Source organism: Cricetulus griseus, chromosome 7 (assembly GCF_003668045.3).
Source record: "Cricetulus griseus strain 17A/GY chromosome 7, alternate assembly CriGri-PICRH-1.0, whole genome shotgun sequence".
NCBI classification, from domain to species: Eukaryota; Metazoa; Chordata; class Mammalia; order Rodentia; family Cricetidae; genus Cricetulus; species Cricetulus griseus.
Genome location: NC_048600.1, coordinates 98,141,039 through 98,161,677, shown reverse-complemented (window position 1 = coordinate 98,161,677; position 20,639 = coordinate 98,141,039). Strand labels below are relative to the sequence as shown.

The 20,639-nt window shown below is 43.9% G+C and overlaps 3 protein-coding genes across 15 annotated transcripts in view; 2 read left to right on the top strand and 1 right to left on the bottom strand.

Moving 5' to 3' along the window:
- Positions 1 to 3,209, bottom strand: part of Myo19 (myosin XIX) — a 33,085-nt gene extending 29,876 nt beyond the window's left edge. For 4 of the 6 annotated variants that reach the window (XR_004770756.1, XR_003487244.2, XM_027426394.2 and 1 more), the window contains exons 1-3: positions 3,070 to 3,209; positions 2,303 to 2,437; positions 888 to 1,017 (exon numbers count right to left, since the gene is read on the bottom strand). Coding sequence is in view for 4 of the 6 variants with exons in the window: in XM_027426394.2 (XP_027282195.1) it covers positions 888 to 899 (12 nt within the window). In the remaining 2 variants the exon portion in view is untranslated. Of the gene's footprint in view, positions 1 to 887; positions 1,018 to 1,207; positions 1,438 to 2,302; positions 2,438 to 3,069 lie in introns of all 6 variants that reach the window. The other 2 variants (XM_027426395.2, XM_027426396.2) reach the window with 2 other exon arrangements.
- Positions 3,210 to 3,221: 12 nt separating this feature from the next.
- Pigw (phosphatidylinositol glycan anchor biosynthesis class W) lies at positions 3,222 to 11,770 on the top strand. 4 transcript variants are annotated; one of them, XM_027426406.2, is made up of 2 exons: positions 3,222 to 3,344; positions 5,692 to 11,770. In XM_027426406.2, the coding sequence occupies exon 2, from the start codon at positions 5,705 to 5,707 to the stop codon at positions 7,214 to 7,216; it is 1,512 nt and encodes a 503-aa protein (XP_027282207.1). In that variant the 5' UTR covers positions 3,222 to 3,344; positions 5,692 to 5,704; the 3' UTR covers positions 7,217 to 11,770. The 4 variants fall into 4 exon arrangements, with proteins under 4 accessions (XP_027282207.1, XP_027282210.1, XP_027282208.1 ...); XM_027426409.2 differs by lacking the exon at positions 3,222 to 3,344 and adding an exon at positions 3,588 to 3,708; XM_027426407.2 differs by lacking the exon at positions 3,222 to 3,344 and adding an exon at positions 3,690 to 3,821.
- Positions 11,771 to 12,329: 559 nt separating this feature from the next.
- The window catches only part of Ggnbp2 (gametogenetin binding protein 2), a 36,280-nt gene continuing 27,970 nt past the window's right edge, over positions 12,330 to 20,639 (top strand). For 3 of the 5 annotated variants that reach the window (XM_027426403.2, XM_027426402.2, XM_035447646.1), the window contains exon 1: positions 12,998 to 13,199. In XM_027426403.2, the coding sequence (XP_027282204.1) occupies positions 13,107 to 13,199 (93 nt within the window). In that variant the 5' untranslated portion in view covers positions 12,998 to 13,106. Of the gene's footprint in view, positions 12,496 to 12,997; positions 13,200 to 20,639 lie in introns of those variants that run through there. The other 2 variants (XM_027426405.2, XM_027426404.2) reach the window with 2 other exon arrangements.

The window sequence follows — 20,639 nt, the reverse complement described above, 5'->3', positions numbered from 1 at the left end:
CTAGTAAAAATGATTGCTTTTGGAAAAAGAAAAAGGAGGGAAAGAAAGAAAATACAACAATTCAGAGCAGATAACTGTCCTGCCCACTTTTCTATAGCCTTCAAGTCCATCTCTTGGAAAACAGTCAGATGATCCAGTAGCATCTGTCATGGCTTTCTTGAGTCTGGTAAGTCCTACCTTAGTTATCCTTCTGGAGTTCACCAGAGAACAAACTCCTCAAGCCCTTAGTGTGGGACAAAATTTAGGAAAATCAAATTCCAGCCAATACATACCATTGTGCTCTCTGGATCTGAGCTACTTACAAAGGATGCTACGTGTATGAGATAGAGCTCCACAGTGAAGGGTGGTCCCACCTTGCAGGCCAGGGATACTAACCTATTCAGAGGCAGAATACTGGACTCTCACAAGGCAGACCTCTTTTGTCTAGACTGCTTATGTTCCTTCTCCACTTGGTCAATTTTTTTTTTTTTTTTTTTTTTTTGAGACAGGGTTTATCTCTCCCTATGGCCCCAGTTGTCCTAGAACTCATAGAGATTTGCCAGCCTTTGTTTCCCAAATGCTGGGGATAAAGGCATGTGCCACCATGCCCAGCTAATTTATCATTTTTAAAGGCTAAGCTTCAATAAATATTCTTGGAAGCCCAAGCTTCCACTGTGACTCAATAAAACAGCTGGCAGGGACTTCAAAATAACCTGGATTCCTCTGCCTATCTCATCTTATCCACTCCAAAGAAAAGAGCCACAAAACCACAAGCTAGGTATCAGAAAGAACACTGGAATGACTATCTGAAGAAAGGGTCTTTCCCATCCTTCCAGCTACAAGTACTGTGGTCATCATTCAGACATATAAACAAGAAAGTGTCTCTGGTGCTTGGTTTGAGGGTTTACCTGCTGGAGCATCGTGCTTCAGTATGAGCAGCCAAAGCTCTGTGTCACAGACACAAGCAGCACTGTCTATCAACCTGGTCATGAGGTCATCGCTCCAGCAGAAGACCCAGGTGTGTCGGAATATCAGAACCTGTAGTGTGAGACAGAAGACAAGGGCCACACAGGTGAGGGCTTCTCTGGGGTGACTCATTCCTACTCCTCCCACCAAGCAGGAGGAACCCAAACGACAACCAGGCAGGCCTGGGCAGAGAGTGAGAGTCTGTACTTTCCCTTGCCAATTAGGAAGTAAGGAAGCTTTGATGAGAGCCTCCAGAGATTACCTGGGATGCTTTCTGACATTTCTCTTACAAAAAATGGCCAAGGGCCGTTTCAAGGTAAGTAAGTGATGGGCCAGGGTTGCAAAATCTTCTGGGTCAGTGTACCATAGAGAATGAAGACACTGGGTAGAGCTTGGCCCTATGGTCACCACTAGACAGAAACACCTTATGTAAGTGTAGCCAGCAGCTGATGGAGAATGGGCCTGGAGTCAATTCCTGCTGTTCTTGGGAAGCTGTTGTATAAGAAGGGAATCAGTCACTAGATGGATATGTGACCCCAGGGAAAGCTATCACCCCAAATCCTGGAGAATAGGGTTAGTTAAATGTACCTGACTTCCAGAAGCTATGAAGGTCAATGGGGTCAACGTTTGAAGGCACAGTACTGAATGTACTGAGCATGAATATTAGCGTTACCTATGGAGTGATAACTCATTTGAGGACACTAATCAGGTGGGGAAAGGCTCACTGCACAAAAGGCGAGACTGAGATTGGTATCATGTGCTGGTAATCTCAACACTCAGGAGGCTGAGGCAGGAGGATCTCAGTTTGAAGCCTGTCTGGACTACACTGTAAGACCTTGTCTCAAACAAACAAGGTGAGACCAGGGGACAGGAATCCATCTGAGACGAGGGGTGGTGTGAGGGCAGGGTCTGAAAAATGTGAGCCTCACTCAGATTTGGAATTTCCCAGGCCTCAATCCCTGCCTAGCAATGAGGGACATCTATAATGGGTTGATGGATTAATTCTGATACAGACCTTTTGAGGCTCTGAACACACCTAGTCCCTTAAAGAATGAGGACCAAAAAAAAAAAAAAAGAATCAGGACCCAGAGACTTGCATGGAAACAGGGAGAGGAAAATTCAAGCAGAAAAGGGTATCATTCTGTACACTGTACCCCATCATCTGAGGGTTTCTGGAGACTTGGCTACATGTTCATTTTGAGAAGAAGGCCAACCAGGAGACCACAACAGTGCTAAGCTAGAATCCAAAGCTCACAGCCCTCCTAGAACACATCGATGGAGCCTCATTTTCACACAATTGTCAATGGTATAATACCACACCACAAAGTGCAAAATTAAGGCTCGTATGGACAAGTACCTGTGAGAGAGCTTAGTAAAAGCTGGTTATTACTATGCAGCGTCAGCTCCTGGTTGAAGCCAAGTCAGATCAGAGCAGTTTTCTCCAGTTTGCCTGGCTTCTGTTCCCTCCTCTCGCGGTTACCACTAAGAATTTCTGGAAAGGGTGTGACCACAGTAGACAGAAGGGAGTAATGAATAGGTAAAAGACCAAGTCAAACCAACCAGATCACAACCCCCTCTTCCTCAGCCCCTGCTTCGGTTTCTTTTTTGGCAGGAAGGACAGCCGGAGGGCTATGAGGGGAAATAGCTGTGTAAGGGTCTTGGGGATCCAGCCATGTTTGCTCCAGATTCCTGGCGGGAACCAGCACTTCTAGCACTGGCAACGCGCTCGCAGTGCCCAGGGCTGAGATGCCACTCCGGAAGCACCTGGTACTGAGAGAATACGTCCTTCCCGGGAAGGTGGATGTGACCCTAGTCAAGGGCGCAGTTTCCTTATGCCTCTCTCTCCGTCCCTGGGTAGGACAAGGAAAGGGACAGACGTCCAGCCCCGATGGGCCAGAAACACCCCTTTGTGGCCCCCTGCTGGAGGGCTGGAAAGTGACCGTGAAGGTCCTTGTCCTGGGCAAAAGCTGTGTTACCTCCTCCTGGGTCACAAGAGGGTAGAGAGAGAAATGTTCAATTAGAAGGTGAGGTGCCTGCTTCTACTTTAGCTCTGAGCAGGACACTGGCCTCTCTAACTCCTCGGGCCGTGAAGGGCTTCGGATCTAGGCGGGGAGTGGCACTCACCGGTCCCACGGCCTGGGCACCCAGCGTGTAGTCCCGACCCGGGCCGGTGGGCAGGGTGAGGCGGCCGGAAGAGTCCGGGAAAGGAAGGGAGCAGAGTGAGCGGGAGCAGCTGGGAAGAAAGCCGGGAACGCCGGGTCGCCCGCTGCCCGCAGCAGCTCCGGCTAAGTGGCCGGGAGTCCGCCGGCTCCTCCTCCGGGGCGGGGCGCGCACTCGCGGCGCTGGACGCACGTGCTCCGTCCCGGGCCACAGGCTCTGGCGGGCTGGCTACGCTTGAGGTGAGGTGTTTTGCGACTCTGGGGTAAGGTGTGGTGTTCCTGTGGCCTCCCGAGTCCGCGGTGGGCAAGCGCGGCTCCCGGGGGCCCGGGGACTGGTTTACTTCAGGTCGCCGTGGCCGAGCCTGACGCGGGCTCCTCGGAGGGTCCGAGGTGAGGCGTCCCTCCCTCGGACCGCCGCACGGCTGTCTCGAGACGATCGGGATGAACCCACCCCAACACACTGAAGGGCGTGGGGAGCCGGCAGGGCGGGGACGGTCGCCATCCCTGGCGGGGGCGAGCGGAATCTGCGGGCCCGGAAGAACAGGTTGCGCCCGCCGGCCGGAAGCGTTGCTCGCGAGCCGGAAGCGGAGGGAGCCGCCGGCAGGTGCGGTGGGAGCCTGTTGTGTGAACGCTGAAGACCGGTCGGGGGCAGGGCGTGGTTGTGGTGAGGTCTCTCAGGAAAAGGACTTGAAGGACAAAAGAGCAGAGCCACTTGTGGTGAGATGATGCTGATGCAGGGCCCAAATGGACCATAAGGGACAATAATGTGTACTACCTTCAGGGGCATTATACTCTTATGTTTCACATCTGGCCCACGGGTGTGTTCTCTCAGCGTGCGACTTTTCAGGCATTAGTATGTGGCAGAGGTTGTTTTAGGGTGCATAAAAGAAAAAAAAAAGCCACTAGCTCTGGTACGTACATTTATCCGCCTGCTCCTGCTCCTTGATCTGAAAATATGGCCTGTGTGTATGAGGAAAAGAACAACCTGACTCATGCATTCATCTGTATGTGCCCCGTGTTGTAGTAGGTTCTGAGGGCTCTGAACAGAAACCAAGTACCCTGACTCTAAAATACACTTACAATTTCTCTTCCTGAAGTTTTATTTTAAAGTTCTTAGAAATGCATATGCAGCTTTCTTGAAGGTTTTCATAACATATCAGTATACATAATGATATATAACTACCTATATGTATAGTTATATATGTATTTAAGTGTACACACACAGAGAGAGAGAGAGGGGAGGAGAGAGAGAGAGAGAGAGAGAGAGAGAGAGAGAGAGAGAATGAATTATGCTTGCAATAGAAATTCCTGACTGGTGATCCCTTTTTGGTTTCATATCCTAAATTTACCGTCTAAAAGATCAGGTCTGGCTGGAAATGGTAGCAATGCCTTTAAGTATTTGATAGTGGGGGGAGGATCGCTTGAGTTCAAGGTCAGTCTAATCTACATACTGAGTTCCAGGCTACACAGTGAGCCTCTGTCTCAAAAAATAAATAAATAAATAAAAGGTAGCCAGGTTGGCTGGGAACTCTTACTGTTAGCAAGGACGATCTTGAGTCTTTTTAAACTTATTTATGTATGTATTCAGTGTTCTGTCTTCTTGTACACCTACACCAGAAGAGGGCACCAGATCACATTATAGATGGTTGTGAGCCACCATGTGATTGCTGGGAATTGAACTCAGGACCTTTGGAAGAGCAGTGTTCTTAACCTCTGAGCCATCTCTCTAGCCCCCTTGAGTCATCTTAAGTGATGGGATTGTATGTATGCTTTACCACACCCAGCTTCCAAATTTACTTTCATTTTGAGTTTGCCTTATAATGAAGTTACAACTTTGTACTAGAAATTTCATACTCTTAATGTGTCAGTGTTGACTTTTCCTTATAATCTTAGGATGTAGCAGAGTCAGAAATTCTGCCCCGAATTGAAATCACTAGGGCTTAAATGACTACTTTTGGGGGGGCGCGGTGGTTGAGACAGGGTTTCCCTGTGTAGCTCTGGCTATCTTGGAACTCTCTGTAGACCAGGCAGGCCTTGAACTCGCAGAGAACTACCTAACTTTGCCTCCTGAGTGCTGGGAATAAAGGCGTGCACCACCATTGCTTGGTGGGCCTAAACTTCTGTTCTGTCTACATGTATGCTTGTGTGAGGGTATTGGATCCCCTAAAACTGGAGTTACAGACAGTTGTGAGCTGCCATGTGGGTGGTGGGAATTGAACCTGGATCCTCTGGAAGAGCAACAGTGTTTTTAACTGCTGAACCATCCCTCTAGCCCCTAAACTTCTGTTCTGAAACTGAGAAATACATAAATTCAAGTGAAGTATGTAGGGTTTTTTTTTTTTTTTTTTTTTTTTTTTTTTTTTTTTTTTTTTCCAGACAGGGTTTCTCTGTATTACTTTGGAGCCTGTCCTGGAACTCGCACTATAGATCAGGCTGGCCTTGAACTCACAGAGATCTGCTTGCCTCTGCCTCCTGAGTGCTGAGATTAAAGGCATGAGCCACCAATGCCTGGCTGGTATGTAGATATTTATTGACTTTGCAGTAATATTGTTTCCCTCAAATCCCTTCTTTTGTCTTGTTTTCACAGGAAGAAAAAAAAAATGTCTCAAAAGCAGATGAAGGAAGCTTTTGTCAGTAACCTCAATGGAACCAGCGTGCTGGAAATAACCCAGGGCTTGTGCTTTCCTGCATTCTGTATCCTGTGCAGAGGCCTTTTGATCATTTTCTCACAGCACTTGTGTTCTTTCTCACACAACTGGAGCACATGGTTCCTAATGGACTTTGTTGTCCTCATAGTCCCCCTGGTGATCACTTTGACTATATTGTCTTCGTTTATCCTCCTTGAGAATCTCATGGTAACTGTCTGTGTGGCATGGCTGTTGTATCAGATATACCAGAGGAGGACTTGCTATGCCAAAGTGCCTGCCCAGAAAGTCTTTGCAAACTTCTTGAAAATCAGCCTAGAATCAGAGTACAATCCAGCCATCACCGGTTACCGGGTCATTAACAGTATATTTACTGCTATTGCCATTTTGGCTGTGGACTTCCCACTTTTCCCTAGAAGATTTGCCAAAACTGAGCTTTATGGGACAGGGGCCATGGATTATGGAGTAGGTGGCTTTATTTTTGGGGCTGCAATGGTTTGTCCAGAGGTTAGAAGGAAATGTATAGTAGGGTCCAGATTTAATTATCTTAGAAAATCACTGTATTCTGTTTGGCCTCTAGTCTTCTTAGGAATGGGACGGTTAGTCGTTATAAAATCCATAGGCTATCAGGAACATTTAACTGAGTATGGAGTTCACTGGAACTTTTTCTTCACCATCATAGTTGTGAAATTAGTAACATCCCTTCTTTTGACTATTTTTCCTTTAAATAAGTCTTGGGTTGTGGCTGTCAGCATTACTGTGTTATACCAACTAGCTCTTGACTTTACTCCACTCAAGGGGGTAATTTTGTACGGCACTGATGGTAGTGGCACAAGGGTTGGTTTATTAAATGCCAACCGAGAAGGAATAATTTCCACTTTGGGGTACGTGACAATACACATGGCTGGTGTGCAAACAGGGTTGTATGTGCTTAAGGTCAGAACACATATCAGAGACTGGATAAAAGTTACTTGTTGTATTCTCTTAGTGGCTGTCAGCTTCTTCATTTCTCTTCATATAGTTCAAGTAAATATAGAAGCCGTATCTCGAAGAATGGCCAATTTAGCCTTTTGTATGTGGGTGGTTGCTTCTAGCCTGATGCTTCTTAGCTGTCTGTTACTGAGTGATATAATTTTGAGTTTTGCCAAATTTCTAATTAAAGGGGCTCTAGTACCATGTTCTTGGAAACTTATACAGTTGCCTGCTACAAACAAAAAACATTCCGAATCTCTAATCTTGGAAACTGAAAAAGAAGATCCCAGTCTTTGTTTAATCACAGCCCTGAACAGAAACCAGCTGTTTTTTTTCTTACTGTCAAATATAACAACTGGTCTGATTAACCTGACTGTAGATACATTACACAGTGGTGCCTCATGGACCTTAGTTGTACTGTGTACTTATATGTTTACCAATTGTTTAGTTATATATGTACTTGACTTACAAGGTAAAACCATAAAGCTTTGGTGATGAGTGAGGAGGCTATATATATTTGAGCAGCATTATTTTAGTGGAGGAGAGTAAGGGTGAAGGAAATGTGCTCTTAGCAATCTATCTTAATCATATTTAATTATGGAGTTTCAACCCTCTAAGACAGAAATTAAACTTTACTTTTTTTTTTCTGGAAGACTCTTGCCACTGTATCTGGATGTGTAATACATTTTGACATTATGTAAAACACAAGTCTCACAAGGCTTTAGACTCAGAGCATGGGAGGCAGAGGCAGGCAGGTCTCTGTGGGTCTCTCAGTTCAAGACCAGACTGATATGCCTATTGAGTTTCAGGACAGCCAGGGTTGTGTAGAGACCCCCTCAGGAGGCAAAAAAAAAAAAAAAGTCAAATTATTGTGACTTATTGGAACTTATAAAATGCCAGTATTTTAAAGAACTTGTTCACAGGATTTCATTTTGTCTGGAACTCACTGTGATATTTGTACCTCAGCCTCAGCACTGGGGTTTCAGGCATGAGTCACCACACCCAACTTGTTGGTAGTTTTGACACTGGAAGATGGATGGTGGGATTTTTTTACTTTCTATATGTCATTATGCCATTGTATTTGTGGTTGTCTATATGAATATATAATTGTATGATTATAATGTTTGTATTACATGATGTTTACATTAAGATATTTATGAATTGTCATTTAAAATTTTTTTATGTGTGTGTATTTTGCCTGCATGTGTGTATTTCATAGGTGTACAATGCCCATAGAGATCAGAAGAGGGGGTTAGATACCTTTGGGCTGGAGATTTTCAATACATCTTTTTTAAGTTTTCTTTTTATTAGGTTTATTCCTTCTTATTTATGTGTTTTCCCTGCATGTGTGTATGTGTAGCACAGGCATACTTAGTGCCTGAAAGGATTAGTACCTGGAAACAAGTCATGGATGGTTGTAAACGACCATGTGGGCACTGGGAATAGAACCTGGATCCTCTACAGGAGTAATTAAGTGCTCTTAAGCATTTGAGCCATTTCTCCTGCTCCTTCAATACCTCTTTTGTACTTAACTTTTATCTTTTAATAAAGTCTAATACTAAAAAGCAAGTGTTCAAAATCAGATACATTTGAAGCCAGAAAAAAGGTAAATTCAATAAATAATGATTGAATTGGATGATATATATATAATACTTAAAAGTTATTTTCAGGTACCTGACACATTTTATTTTTTTTTCCTCAAAGACATTTTGATACAGGATATTACTGTGTAGTCCACACTAGCTTTGAACTCTGCCTGTAGCTCAAACTGGTCTGGAATTTATGATCATCCGGCCTCAGTTTCTCAAGTGCTAGGATTGTGAGTGTGCATCCTCATTCATTGTAGCCTACTCTGTGTTTAGTACACAGTAATAAAGCACAACTAAGGTGTGGATCCTGTGATCATAGCACTCAGGAGGCTGTGGCAGGAACTAGAGCTCAAGGCTAGCCTGGGTTACATAGATCCTGTCTCAAAAGATAAAAACAAATTTCTAATATCTTGGAGCTTTCAGTTTAGTGAAAGGAGATACATTAAACTAATATAAATATTGAGTCATAGGAAAAAGAAAACACTATGGATTAAGTGTAAAACCAAGAACCAATCCAGAAAGGAAACAAGTTTTCCCCATAGACGGATCTTTTTGAGGCAATGCTAATGTGTGATACAAGTATCTGGGGATAGAAGGGTAGACAGCTGAGGGTATTCAATGTATGATGAATCTGTCAGCAAAATTTGTAAGTTGTGAGGGAACAAGGAGTGTGGGCTGTAAACTGGAGAAACAGGAAGGGACCAGATAAGGCAGCTTCAGCTATGGGAAAGAGAATCAAGAACATCACTGAGAAGTGAAATCTTCAAGCACATAGTCTAATAAAAATACGGTTACATTAAAATTTAACAGTCTGCTGAGAAGTGGAATTATTTACAGTTTTTAAGCAGATCTTTGAATCAGCTGTTAAATCTAAAGATTAAAAATCACAAGGTCTTTAGTTTCCAGTTCTGATGGTCAGTGTGTGTGTTTGTTTAATTTGAGATAGTCTATGTCTGAACTATGCAGGCTATTCTGGACTCAAAACTCATGGAGATCCATCTGCTTCCAAAGTGCTGGAATTAATGGTGGGTGCCACCATGCTTGGCTAATATATATATTTTAAGGCAAGTGTAATACTGGTCAGCTGTGGTGACAACAAACATGTCATCCTAGGACTTGGAAGATGGAGGTGGGAGAATCAAGAGTTAAAGGCCAGTCTCAGCTCCATATAAGTTTGAGGCCAGGCTAGACCTGTATGTGTGGTTTTAGGGGATGAGAATCAATGAAATTTTGCTTTTCTGGTTTCAAGGACAAATCAGAAATGGCTGCTAGCCAGGGTATTTAATTTGGTATTTACTAGCAATGTAAATTATTTGTATAGTTTAGAACAAGTGGAGCCTCCTGGTATAGGTTTGCTGTTTAAACTAGTTGTTTTCAGATTGCAGACTCTTTTTTGTGGGGATTGAACCAGAACTTCAAATTCACTAGGTGAGCATTGTACTGAGCCACACACTTAGCTCTGTATTTTTTTTTTAAATGTAAATATACTAGTTGTAAGTTGTTTTGTTTATTTCAACTTCTTGATGGCTAATTCTGTGTTAAGATGACTTTGTATTTGCTGACTACAATCACATCACATTATATTTTCAATTAAAAGTAGGACTTTTGAAATTTAACCAGTAAGATTATACTATGTAAATTAAGCCTGACTAGGAAAGTTGATTGATTTTTCTGCTGTGTCACAGTACCATTACCCCACAGTTTATCTGTTGGAGCAGTCAGAAGAAGGCAGAGTAGCTCAGTCACTACTTCATTTAGAGAAAGTAGCTACCCTATGACCTAATGAACTCGTCGTCTCATTTGGTCTGTTGGTTTTTGTAAATTTTGTTTTTAAGATGGGGTGTCACAGACAGGCGGTGGTGGTGCCCTCCTTTAATCCCAAGAGAGGATTCTGGGATCCTCTGATCCACCTGACACTTTATTTTGTTCTATTTATTTTTATGGTATTTATTTACTTATTTTTGTGGTACTGGAGACGGAGCCTTGGGCTTTGAGCCTGCTGGGCCAAGTGTTCTACCACTATCCCCTCAGCCCTTCATACTTTTGTAGTCTCACTAAGTTTGTATCTTTGACAGTTACAGGTATTAACTAAAAAGGACAAGTACATAGTTTTTCCATCTTTAATTTCCAAGGTCCTAAAGGAAGGCTAATGAATTCATAAAATCAGAATTAGTTGGCAAAACTCCCTGTGATTTGACTGCTGTTTTTCAGAATAGAAAGATGACTTAACAATGTTTTACTGAGCTCTAAGATGTCAGGTAGAGATGCTAGGAATACAAAGTCTCTGACTTTAAGGAGCTTACATTTTAACTTACATTTATTTAAAAAAATACCTAATATATTTGTTTATTATTGAGATAGGCCCTCTGCAGTCCATGCTGGGTTTGGATTTATGGTAAACTCCCTGCCTTAGCCTCTCAAGGGCTGGAATTGTGCAGGTTTGTGCTACAACACTGGGCTTGTGTTTCTATTTTTAATTGCTAAAACAGAATCCTGCTGTCAGATCATGAAAAGGAAAATCCAACTTACAGATTCTGAGACATACTAATTTAAATAACATTCTGCCACTGATTTTACTGCCATATCAAATAATATAGCCTATAATTATAGTGAAAACAGAACGTATTCTACTGCCATTTCTTCATAGCTTGGTTCTTTGCTAGAACCTGATGTGTATTTAGTAGTGAAAATTAAAGTTAGTAGCTCAATATTAGTTACCAAGCATAACCTAAAATTAAAATGATCTAAAGCAGGTACATGGATTATAGTAGACATAAAACACAAGATTCTCTAAAAATGTCCGAATTTTTACTGTGTGCCTTAACCCGTCCGTCAGGTGCATGCAAACCTCATGTGCTTACTGGATTTAAGCTAAGGATCATACTGTTCTGCTTTTAGTATGGCCCAAAGACATATTTACTAGATAATCACACCTTTGGGAACACACAGTGGTTCTTCCAGTTTGTTATGTCACCTACCCTAACAGTGACCACATAATGTCACAAGTCAACATGGCTAAGGATGGAGTTTTTTGTGTTGTTGTTGTTGTTGACTTTCAAAGCCTTCATGTGATGATCAAAATACTTTCTAAAGGCCAGTAACAACAGCTTTAGCCTATTTTACCACGAAATATTTGATTTATCCTTAAGATCAGGCAGTTGTACCAGCAGCGAATGGATTTATCGTTACAACAGCCAAGAGGAAACCATTCCCATCCTTCGGGCTTCACAACGGACCTCCTCAAGAGTAGGACCCGAGAACGTGGCAGCGGGCAGAGTGCAGAGGAATTGTCTTTACAGCAGCTTTGGTTCTCGGAAGATGGTCAGACGCAAGGGCCTTTGGCCACTACCAGTACTTTGCCCAAGGGAGTCCCTAAGTTAATATTAACTCAAGAAGTTCCTCTGGTCGGAACGTACACAGACTACTGTTCAGTTTTGTCTCTAATAAAATTCTGCACGTATCCATCTGGGAGATCTTGACGCAGTCCCCGTAAGGCGGCCGGCTCTGGGTCAATCAGGGTAGCAGAGCCTGCTCTCCAGTCTTCCAGGGGTGGATGTCCTACTGTCAAATCCTGGAAACCATGGCCAGATGTCTTTCCACTGCCCGTTCTCATTGACCTCGACAGCCTCAGCTCCTCACCGCTGACCTAAGTCCCATCTGGGCCCGGACCCATGCCTTCCACCCAGGCAGGGCGCAGTTCACCCCTCCGCCCTCGGGAGAACAGATCCTAGCTGGGCACGGACAGAGCCCCAGGGCTAGCCCGTGCTCAGCCCCCCTACTGGCTCTGTTTCACGCTCATTTCGGTAAATCCGGGGCACCGGGCGGGTCAGCCCGCGCGATCGCACAGGGAGCTCCCCCCACCACCACCACCACCATCACACGCAGATTTCGAAAGTCGGGACCCGAGAGAGGCGGCCGCGGTCTCGCGAGAAGAGGCAGGCCCCGCCCGGAGTTCGCGGCCCCTCCCGGCCCCACCTCCCCACGTCCCCCGCCCTCCCTCCCACACTCCCCGTGGCGCGAGCGGCTGACTGAGCCTGGAGAGGAAACGGCATCCGCAGCCGCGCTCCCGCCCAGGCCGGCCCTGACGCGGGCCTCGTCAGCCGGTAACGGGGAGCAGAGGTGGGGGTCAGGGAGGCGTCCACGAAGTCAGTGAAGGTCAGAACCAAGAGCCCTCCTCCGACCTGGGTGAGGACCGGCTCTGAGCTTGCCCGTACCCCCCGAACTCTGCAGAGCCGAGGCGGGGTCGACCCCTCCCAGGGGCGGGGTGGCGCCGGGCAACTGCAGCCCAGGGTCCCGCCTGGGCGGGGCGCTCGGAGCGGGGAGAAGGGGTCAGCGGCATGGGCTGTGGAGCGGAGGCGGGGATGAGCTCCTGGAGCCCCGACTCCCGAGCTGGGCGGGGACGTCCCGGGGCCAGCAGGTCCTTTCCGCCTCTCCTTTGGACCCTGACTGGAGGCCAGCGGCGGCGGGCGGGCGGGCGGGCTGGGGGGTGGGGGTGGGAGGCAGGCGGCGCGAGGGGCGGGTCCCGGCGCTGCGGGGCACTGATTGGCTGAGCGCGTGTGGAATCGGGTGATGGGAAACGCAGCGCGGCTCTCCCGTCCTCTCTTGCTCCGCGCCCCCCCTCTTTCCCCCGTGGCGAATGTGCTGCGAGGTGGCGGGTGCTTACGCTCGCGGGGTTTGGCTGTTGCAGGCAGGAGCTGGGAGGAGGCGGCAGCGGCAGGAGCAGCGGCGGCGGCGGCGGCAGCAGCGGCGGCAGCTGGGAGGAGGTGGTGACGGTGGCAACGGCAGCGTCGGGGACGATGGCGCGACTGGTGGCAGTGTGCAGGGACGGGGAGGAGGAGTTCCCCTTCGAGAGGAGGCAGATTCCCCTCTACATAGACGACACCCTCACGGTGAGCGGGCCGGGCCGGGCCGGGCTGGGCTCGCTGCTCTCCTGGCAGCTGTTTCCCCTCCTCCCCCTCCCCCAGGCCGAGCGCTGCGCACTGGAGAAAGAGTGTGTTGCAACTCCTAGGCGAGGCCGCCTTCTTTCCGACAGGCCCCACCAACCTGCCTTTTGCAGTGAGCCCCTCGGGGGTCCCCTTGGCGGGCCCCAAGCCCGGCGCCCCGAACGCACTTTGAGGTCCCTTTTCCTAGGTCTCTCCCCGCCCCCCCCCCACACCCCTTTCATAACCCTAGGCCTTTACCCCCTTCCTTTGAGACGCTGCTTTGCCTAAGCACGCGCCTGGGAGAGGAAGGCTTGAAGGAGCTGGGGCGTCTAGGGCCTACCCCCTACAGAAACCACTTACCCTCCGGGAGGCTTAATTATCTGGAAATGTCGCAGCAGCATTGCTACCTGTGTGTGTTCTATTTTAACACTATAGCTGTCACTACATAAGCGTAATTACTGAGGGCAGAGTGACATGCTCTTCTTGCACGGTGAAGATTCCACTAAAATGATTTGACTTCCTTATACGTCTCGTATTGCCTAGTGTATTATAATTCTGGAAATGATTGTGTTAAGCCATGACTCTTCAAAATGGGCCTTCTTGGCATTGTTTAGTTTACAGGTAGCCGTTTTTAAAAGACCAAATTATGGAATGTGTGAAAGTAGTGTGAAAAGCCACTGCTCGTTGCGAATGTAAAGACACAAACGTGGGAAGATCGTTGTTTTAAGACTTGGTGTTGGTATGCCATAGCCGGCCCTTTACCCTGTGTTGCAGTCCTATTTCCTTTAGAAGGAAATGGTAGAAATTTGAGTTGATTCTGAGCAGGAAATGAGTGCAGTTGCTTGTCACGGTTTAAGAAATGAAATGAACCCTTTCCGAATAAGTTTTGAAGCCTGCATTTTGATGCTAACGCTTTTGGATTATACACTCACCAGTTGTGATCTGATGTATATGTCTCTTCGTCTTCTAGCCTTTGGCTTTTTTGCCGTTCGAGGGTAGATCCCTTATCTCCCTGAAAAATAGTTTTGCAGGTATCTAGGAGGTTTTAACATTTTATATAAAATGCAAGTCATTGTAGAGATGTCAGTCAGTGTCTTTTTGCCAGTCTCAATTAAGAGCTGCAGTATTTGTAAAGGATTAGCAGACCTATTGACCGATTCACTTCCATAGAACTTTGCAAGTGAAAACATGTTTTTCTTTTTCTTTCTTTTCTTTTTTTTAATGAGACATGGTAGAATTTGATTTGACTAGAATTTATGTTGATTTAGAAATTACTTGTATGTACTGGTTGTGGTTTCTAATTTTCTCGAATTACAATTGTAATGGACTTGTATTTAAAATAGTTTAAAAAAAAACTAGAGCACTGACCAATTAAATGATTTCTTTCTCAATGTGACAACGTTTGATCATAGTTCATTTATTATTACTTTCTGTCCCCCTTCAGCATACAACCTTCTAAAACAGTTTGATATCAACCTTTTGTGTTCCCAAGTGCATTGTTTTTCCTTAATCCTGAGGTTTGGATATTACTTTTGAATATATAATATGAAAACAGGGAACACCAATGCTTATTTTGTGTATTAAAAATTTTAAGACAATTTAATGTTGGCCTAAGTGCCTTTAATATAAACACAGCACATGTAGTCAATACATTGTAAAGCATTTTAAAGTGAGCAATATGTGTTACAGTCTTAACAATGATGTGAATTTCCAAGTTATTTCATAGATAAACTTACATGGTGGTTTAATGTCATACTGCTTTTGCCTTGTACTGGGTGTCTGAATTTTGCTTTTATTGTATTAGAGACTTGTTACAAAGACAAAATTTAATCTTATTTAAATAACTCAAAATAATAGGGTATAACTTTTTCCTTGCTTAGGAATGGATTTTTGCCATTAAGAATTGAATTTGATTAGTTTGTCTTGGAAACTTGGGCACATCATTGAATGCTGTTAATGAATGAGTGTTAGTGAAAATTCACTTAAAGCTATGTCATATTTAGGGACTCAGGCTTCCTTCCAAGATCATTTTTCCCAATCCCAGTTAAAGGGAGGGAAGTGGGAAGAAGAGGCAGAGGTGTGTGTTTTGGTCCATTGATATTGGATGGCAATGTGTGCCTGAAGTTACCTTGGTTTGATCTTTGTTCTTAGGCACCCAGAGGGGAACTTTGTGATCCGCTGAGTAAATGGTTTTAGAATCTTGTTTGCAGATAGATGGTAGTCTGGTTACAATGTTTACAGTTTACACAGCTTTATCATTTCAGCAGAGATAGTAAAAATTTTAGCCTTAGTTAACTGGTGATTTTTAACTTAGGTTAATAAAGTGAAATTAAGATATTTGTATGTGAAGAAGCCTGCCTGCCTGCCTGCCTGCCTTCCCTTTCCTTCCTTCCTTCCTTCCTTCCTTCCTTCCTTCCTTCCTTCCTTCCTTCTTTCTTTCTTTCTTTTTCTTTCTTTCTTTCCTTCTTTCTTTCGAGACAGGGTTTCTTGACAGTCCTGGCTGTCCTGGAACTCGCTCTATAGACCAGGAAAACTCAGATATGCCTGCCTCTGCCTCCTGAGTGCTAGTATTAAAGTTGTCAGCCACCACAGCCCATCTTAGAAGCTTCTTTTGTTCCATTTTGTATTCACATTTAAAGGGTCCCTATGGTACTTCAGTGGTTTTGAACACATGAATACATTACTATACAGGTGTAGTTGAGATGAGTCCTAAGTAAATAAACTTATCAATTGATAGATTGCTTAGGCAAGTATCAGGTTGTGTAGCCATAGTATTATAGAAGTATAAAATAGCTAACAGAAAGGATGCAGATTTTATTTGAGGAATTAGTTTCTTTCAGCAAGATTAAAAAATATTTTTATTTTGTGTGTGTGTGCACCTGACTATAAGTATGTGCACCATGTGTGGGCAGGACCCTTGAGAAGGTCAGAAGAGGCATTGAATCCCCCAGGAACTGTAGTTCTCTGCAAGACCATGCATACTCCTAACTGCTGAACCATCTCTCCTCCTTCCTCTTATCAAATCTTTTTTTAAAAGATTTTATTTATTATATATACAACATTCTGCTTCCATGTGTATCTGCACACCAGAAGAGGGCACCAGATCTCATAACAGATGGTTGTGAGCCACCATGTGGTTGTTGGGAATTGAACTCAGGACCTCTGGAAGAGCAGCCAGTACTCTTAAGCTCTGAGCCATCTCTCCAGCCCCTCTTATCAAATCTTAATACAAAACAAATTACTCTAACTGTATGCCTCAGAGAGAAGCAGCATTAGAGTTATCAGGACACACAGGCAGAGTTGAGCTACATACACTGTCTGGAACATTTTATACTCTACTTAAAAAAAAAATAGATGTATATACATTTATTCATTGTGTGTAGGTATGTATGCCATAGTACATATGTGGAAGTCAGAGGACAGTGTATGGGAGTCAGTTTTTTTTCCACTGTGGGAAGACAGGTTGTCAGGCTTCACAGCAAGCACCTTTATTCACTAAGCCGTTTTGATGGCCCTCTCATCTTTTTTAAGATGGGGTCTTGATGATCTCAAATTCCTGGGCTTAAATGATCCTCCTGTCTCAGCCTCTCAAATCCTAGGACTGAAGATGTGTACCACTGCTTTTGTCATTTTAAAATGTTTTTAATGGTTGTATAAGTTGTGTGATATTCTGTAATATCCTCCCATGAAGTTTGACTTCTAATTTTTGTTATACTGTAGAAATATGGACAATGCATTGAGCCATTCATTTTCCTCCCGTGGGCTTTTGAAAATATACTTACTGAAGGATTAGAACATTTTACAAGTTTCTTGATTCATGTTGTCCGAATTTTTATTACAACATTTCTAGAAGACAGCCCTTTTAATTCAAATTGATCCAAATGGACTATACACTGGAGTGACAAAAATGGCTTAGTGGATTAAGGGTTGTCGCTGCCTAGTGTGATGTGGGTTCCATCCTTGGGACACACATGACGGAAGGGAAGTACTGACTCTTGGAAGTTGTCCTCTGACCTCTAAACAAGCATCTTTGGCATGCATATGTGCTCCCCCATACAAAATAATAAATGGACTAGAAATTGATAGGGTTTTTGTTGTTGTTTTGTTTTTTGATAGCCGTTTTTAACTGTCTGAGCCCAAAAGGAAGAACATGGTAATGCTGGGGAATTAGGAATTTAGCATTTGCTACAAGTTTAGTATTTAGTGTTTTCTTTTAGCTCTTTAACACTTAACTTTCCTAGGAGTGATGCATATTAAAATTAGTTTTAATTTTAAAGGTGAATAATGACACAGAAGGGTAAAACCAAGGTGATGTAAATTTTGATAAATACAAACTTAATTTTGTTGGTTAGAGCTCATGAAAATGGTCTGAAACCAATTTTGTGTGTGTGTTTGTGTGGTCAGGTAAAACTGGGACAGAGTGAAAGTCAGTAATGTATGCAATAAACTTTACAAAGCAGTAATTGCTGCGCAATGACTTGTTCTATTTTTGGATGGCTCTGGATAGGCATCCTCATCATGCAGCTGAACACTAATGAGTCCTCTGTGAAACCACACCTCAAGTACTTTATGGGGTTGTCTTCCTTTAGGTAACCTAGTATCTAAGATTAAGCCAAGTAAGTGGTTTGAAAGAATGGAGACAATAGTGATAGTGGCCTCTTTGCTTTCCCCTTTTCTTACTGTTCTCTTAAAACATTAAGTGATAATATACTAGTTGACTAAAAAACAATAAAATAAAAAGCCATTATCTTAAATGTTTGAAAGCAAGGATAAGGTATTTGGGGTAGAGTCTATGGTTAAAATGGATGTTCAGCTGGGCAGTGGTGATGCACACCTTTAGTTCCAGCACGCAGGAGGCAGATGCAGGCAGATCTCTGTGAGTTCAAGGCCAGTTTAGTCTACAGAGCAAGTTCCAGGACAAGCTCCAAAGCTACCCTGTCTCGAAACCCCCCCCCCAAAAAAAAAAGCAAACAAACAAAACAGATGTTCAAGAGAAAATAGAAAGCATCCAATTCAGGAAGGACTCTATAATGGATTTGATTTTGACATTTATGCTGTTTACTAGAGAGTGTATTTGTTCTTTTTCTTTTCCTTTGTATGGGTAGCATATGTGTGTATGTTTTACTGGTGTTTGATCCCAGTGTCTCCCATATGCTGAGCAAATGTTCTACTACTGGAGTGAGCATCCCCATCCCTTTAAAAGAAAGTTGTTATTTGTATGAGTGGTTGTTTTGCCTACATGTATGTCTGCGCACCATGTGTATGGCTGGTGCTCTCGTCAGCCAGAAGAGGGGTCTGATCCCTTAGAACTGTAGTTACAGATATTTGTGAGCCACTGTGTGGATGTTGGGAATCGAACTGAGTCCCCTGGAAAGAGCAGCTCCTAACTGCTGAGCCATCTTTCAATTGCCACCCTCCCCACACCTGTAAATTTTAAGATGTGGTTTCAATAAGATGGCCAGGCTAAACCTTTTTTGAAAAACTGCATATATTTATTTGTTCATGTGTCTATGTGTATGAGCATGTGTATCCCACTCTATTCCCATATTTGTGGAGGTCAGAGAACAACTTGGGGGAGTTGTCCTAGGGATTAAACTTGGGTCATCAGTCTTGGCAGCAAGTGTTTTATTTAACCTGTTGTGCTATCTTGGCTTGCTGGCCTTGGCTGAACTTTTTTTTTTTTTTTTTTTTTTTGGTTTTTCAAGACAGGGTTTCTCTGTATTGCTTTGGAGGCTGTCCTGGCACTCGCTCTGTAGACCAAGCTGGTCTCAAACTCACAGAGACCCGCCTGCCTCTGCCTCCCTAGTGCTGGGATTAAAGGCATGCGCCACCAACGCCCAGCTGAACTTTTTTTTTTTAAAGATTTTTATTTATTATGTATACAACATTCTGCTTCTATGTCTATCTGTACACCAGAAGAGGGCACCAGATCTTACAACTGATGGTTGTGAGCCACCATGTGGTTGCTGGGAATTGAACTCAGGACCTCTGGAAGAGCAGTCAGTGCTCTTAACCTCTGAGCCATTTCTCCAGCCCCAGAGCTGAACTTTTGATCCTTTTCCTTTAGCCTCTCAAGCCTCTGAATAATTGTAATTTTAAAAAGGTCAGCTGATAGGTCTTAATGTTAATTTCTCTGACTTTCACGTACTTTTATTTTCTTTTGTTGTGCTCTGGAGCCTGAACCCAGGAGCATTCATACTAGACAAGTGCTGCACTGCAGACTCTTAAGTCTAGCTTAATAGTTGTTTAGTATTTAAACCCTGTGAGGTGATTCTGAAAAACATGAGTTAATTGAACTGTTTTCAGTGCTAGGGGTCAATCCTAGGGCTTTGGTCATGGTAGGCAAGAGCCATCCCTAGCCTATTAATTGTTTGTAGTTTTAGTTTTCAGGACCTGGGTTTCTGAGTGATGGTGGTCATGGAGTAGGGGCATAATGTAGGTTTTTGTATGTAGCCCAGGCTGATTTTCTTGCCTCAGCCTTGTGTGTGATGGGATTTATTTATAAGCATGTGCCATCGTGTCTATTTTGGACCAAGGTTTCCCTCCCTCTCTCCTTCCCTCCCTCCTTCCCTCCCTCCCTCCCTCCCTTCCATTTTCAAGACAGGGTTTCTCTGTGTAACAGTCTTAGCTGTCTTGGAACTCTCTTAGTATACCAGGCTGACCTCAAACTCAGAGATCCATCTGCCTCTGCCTTCCAAGTGCTGGAATTAAAGATGTGCGACACCACCACCTTCTTGGACTAAGATTTCTTTTCTTTTCTTTTTTTATTTGAATTAGAAACAAGATCGTTATACATGCCAATCCCAGTTCCCTCTCCCTCCCCTTGGACCAAGATTTCTAATACCAGGATTATTTATTATTATTTATTCTTTAAAATTTGAATAAGTTTGGCTACCGTAAATACGGTGGATAACATACATTATTAGATATAACGTGATTCTCAACAGATTATTTAGTGCTACAGCTTCAATGAGTGACTGCAGTTGCACTTAAAGGTGACATTGGTGCTTATCGCATACCTAGTAAGTGTTGAAGCTGCAGAAAGTGTTGTTACCACCATGAATTGGGGGTAGTAAAGAGACTACTAAAAAGATAAAATAGAAATAATATACTGTGATTGAGAAGCCAGAAAATTGGGTAATTGAGCCTTCAAAGAGTGAGATATGGGCATTTTATATATGCTTATGGAAGAAGAAACTTTGCAGACAGTAAAAACTGTTGAAATGGAAGCATGTCTTGCAAGGTGATACAATTATTGTAGAATTGGAGGCAGGGAACACTGACTTCCTCTTGATAATAAGTAATATATGTGCATTATAATATGCTTGGTAAAGAAACCCACACAGTGGCTAATGGCTGTAATCTCAGCACTTGTGAGGTAGACGTAGAAGGATCAGGAGTTCCAAG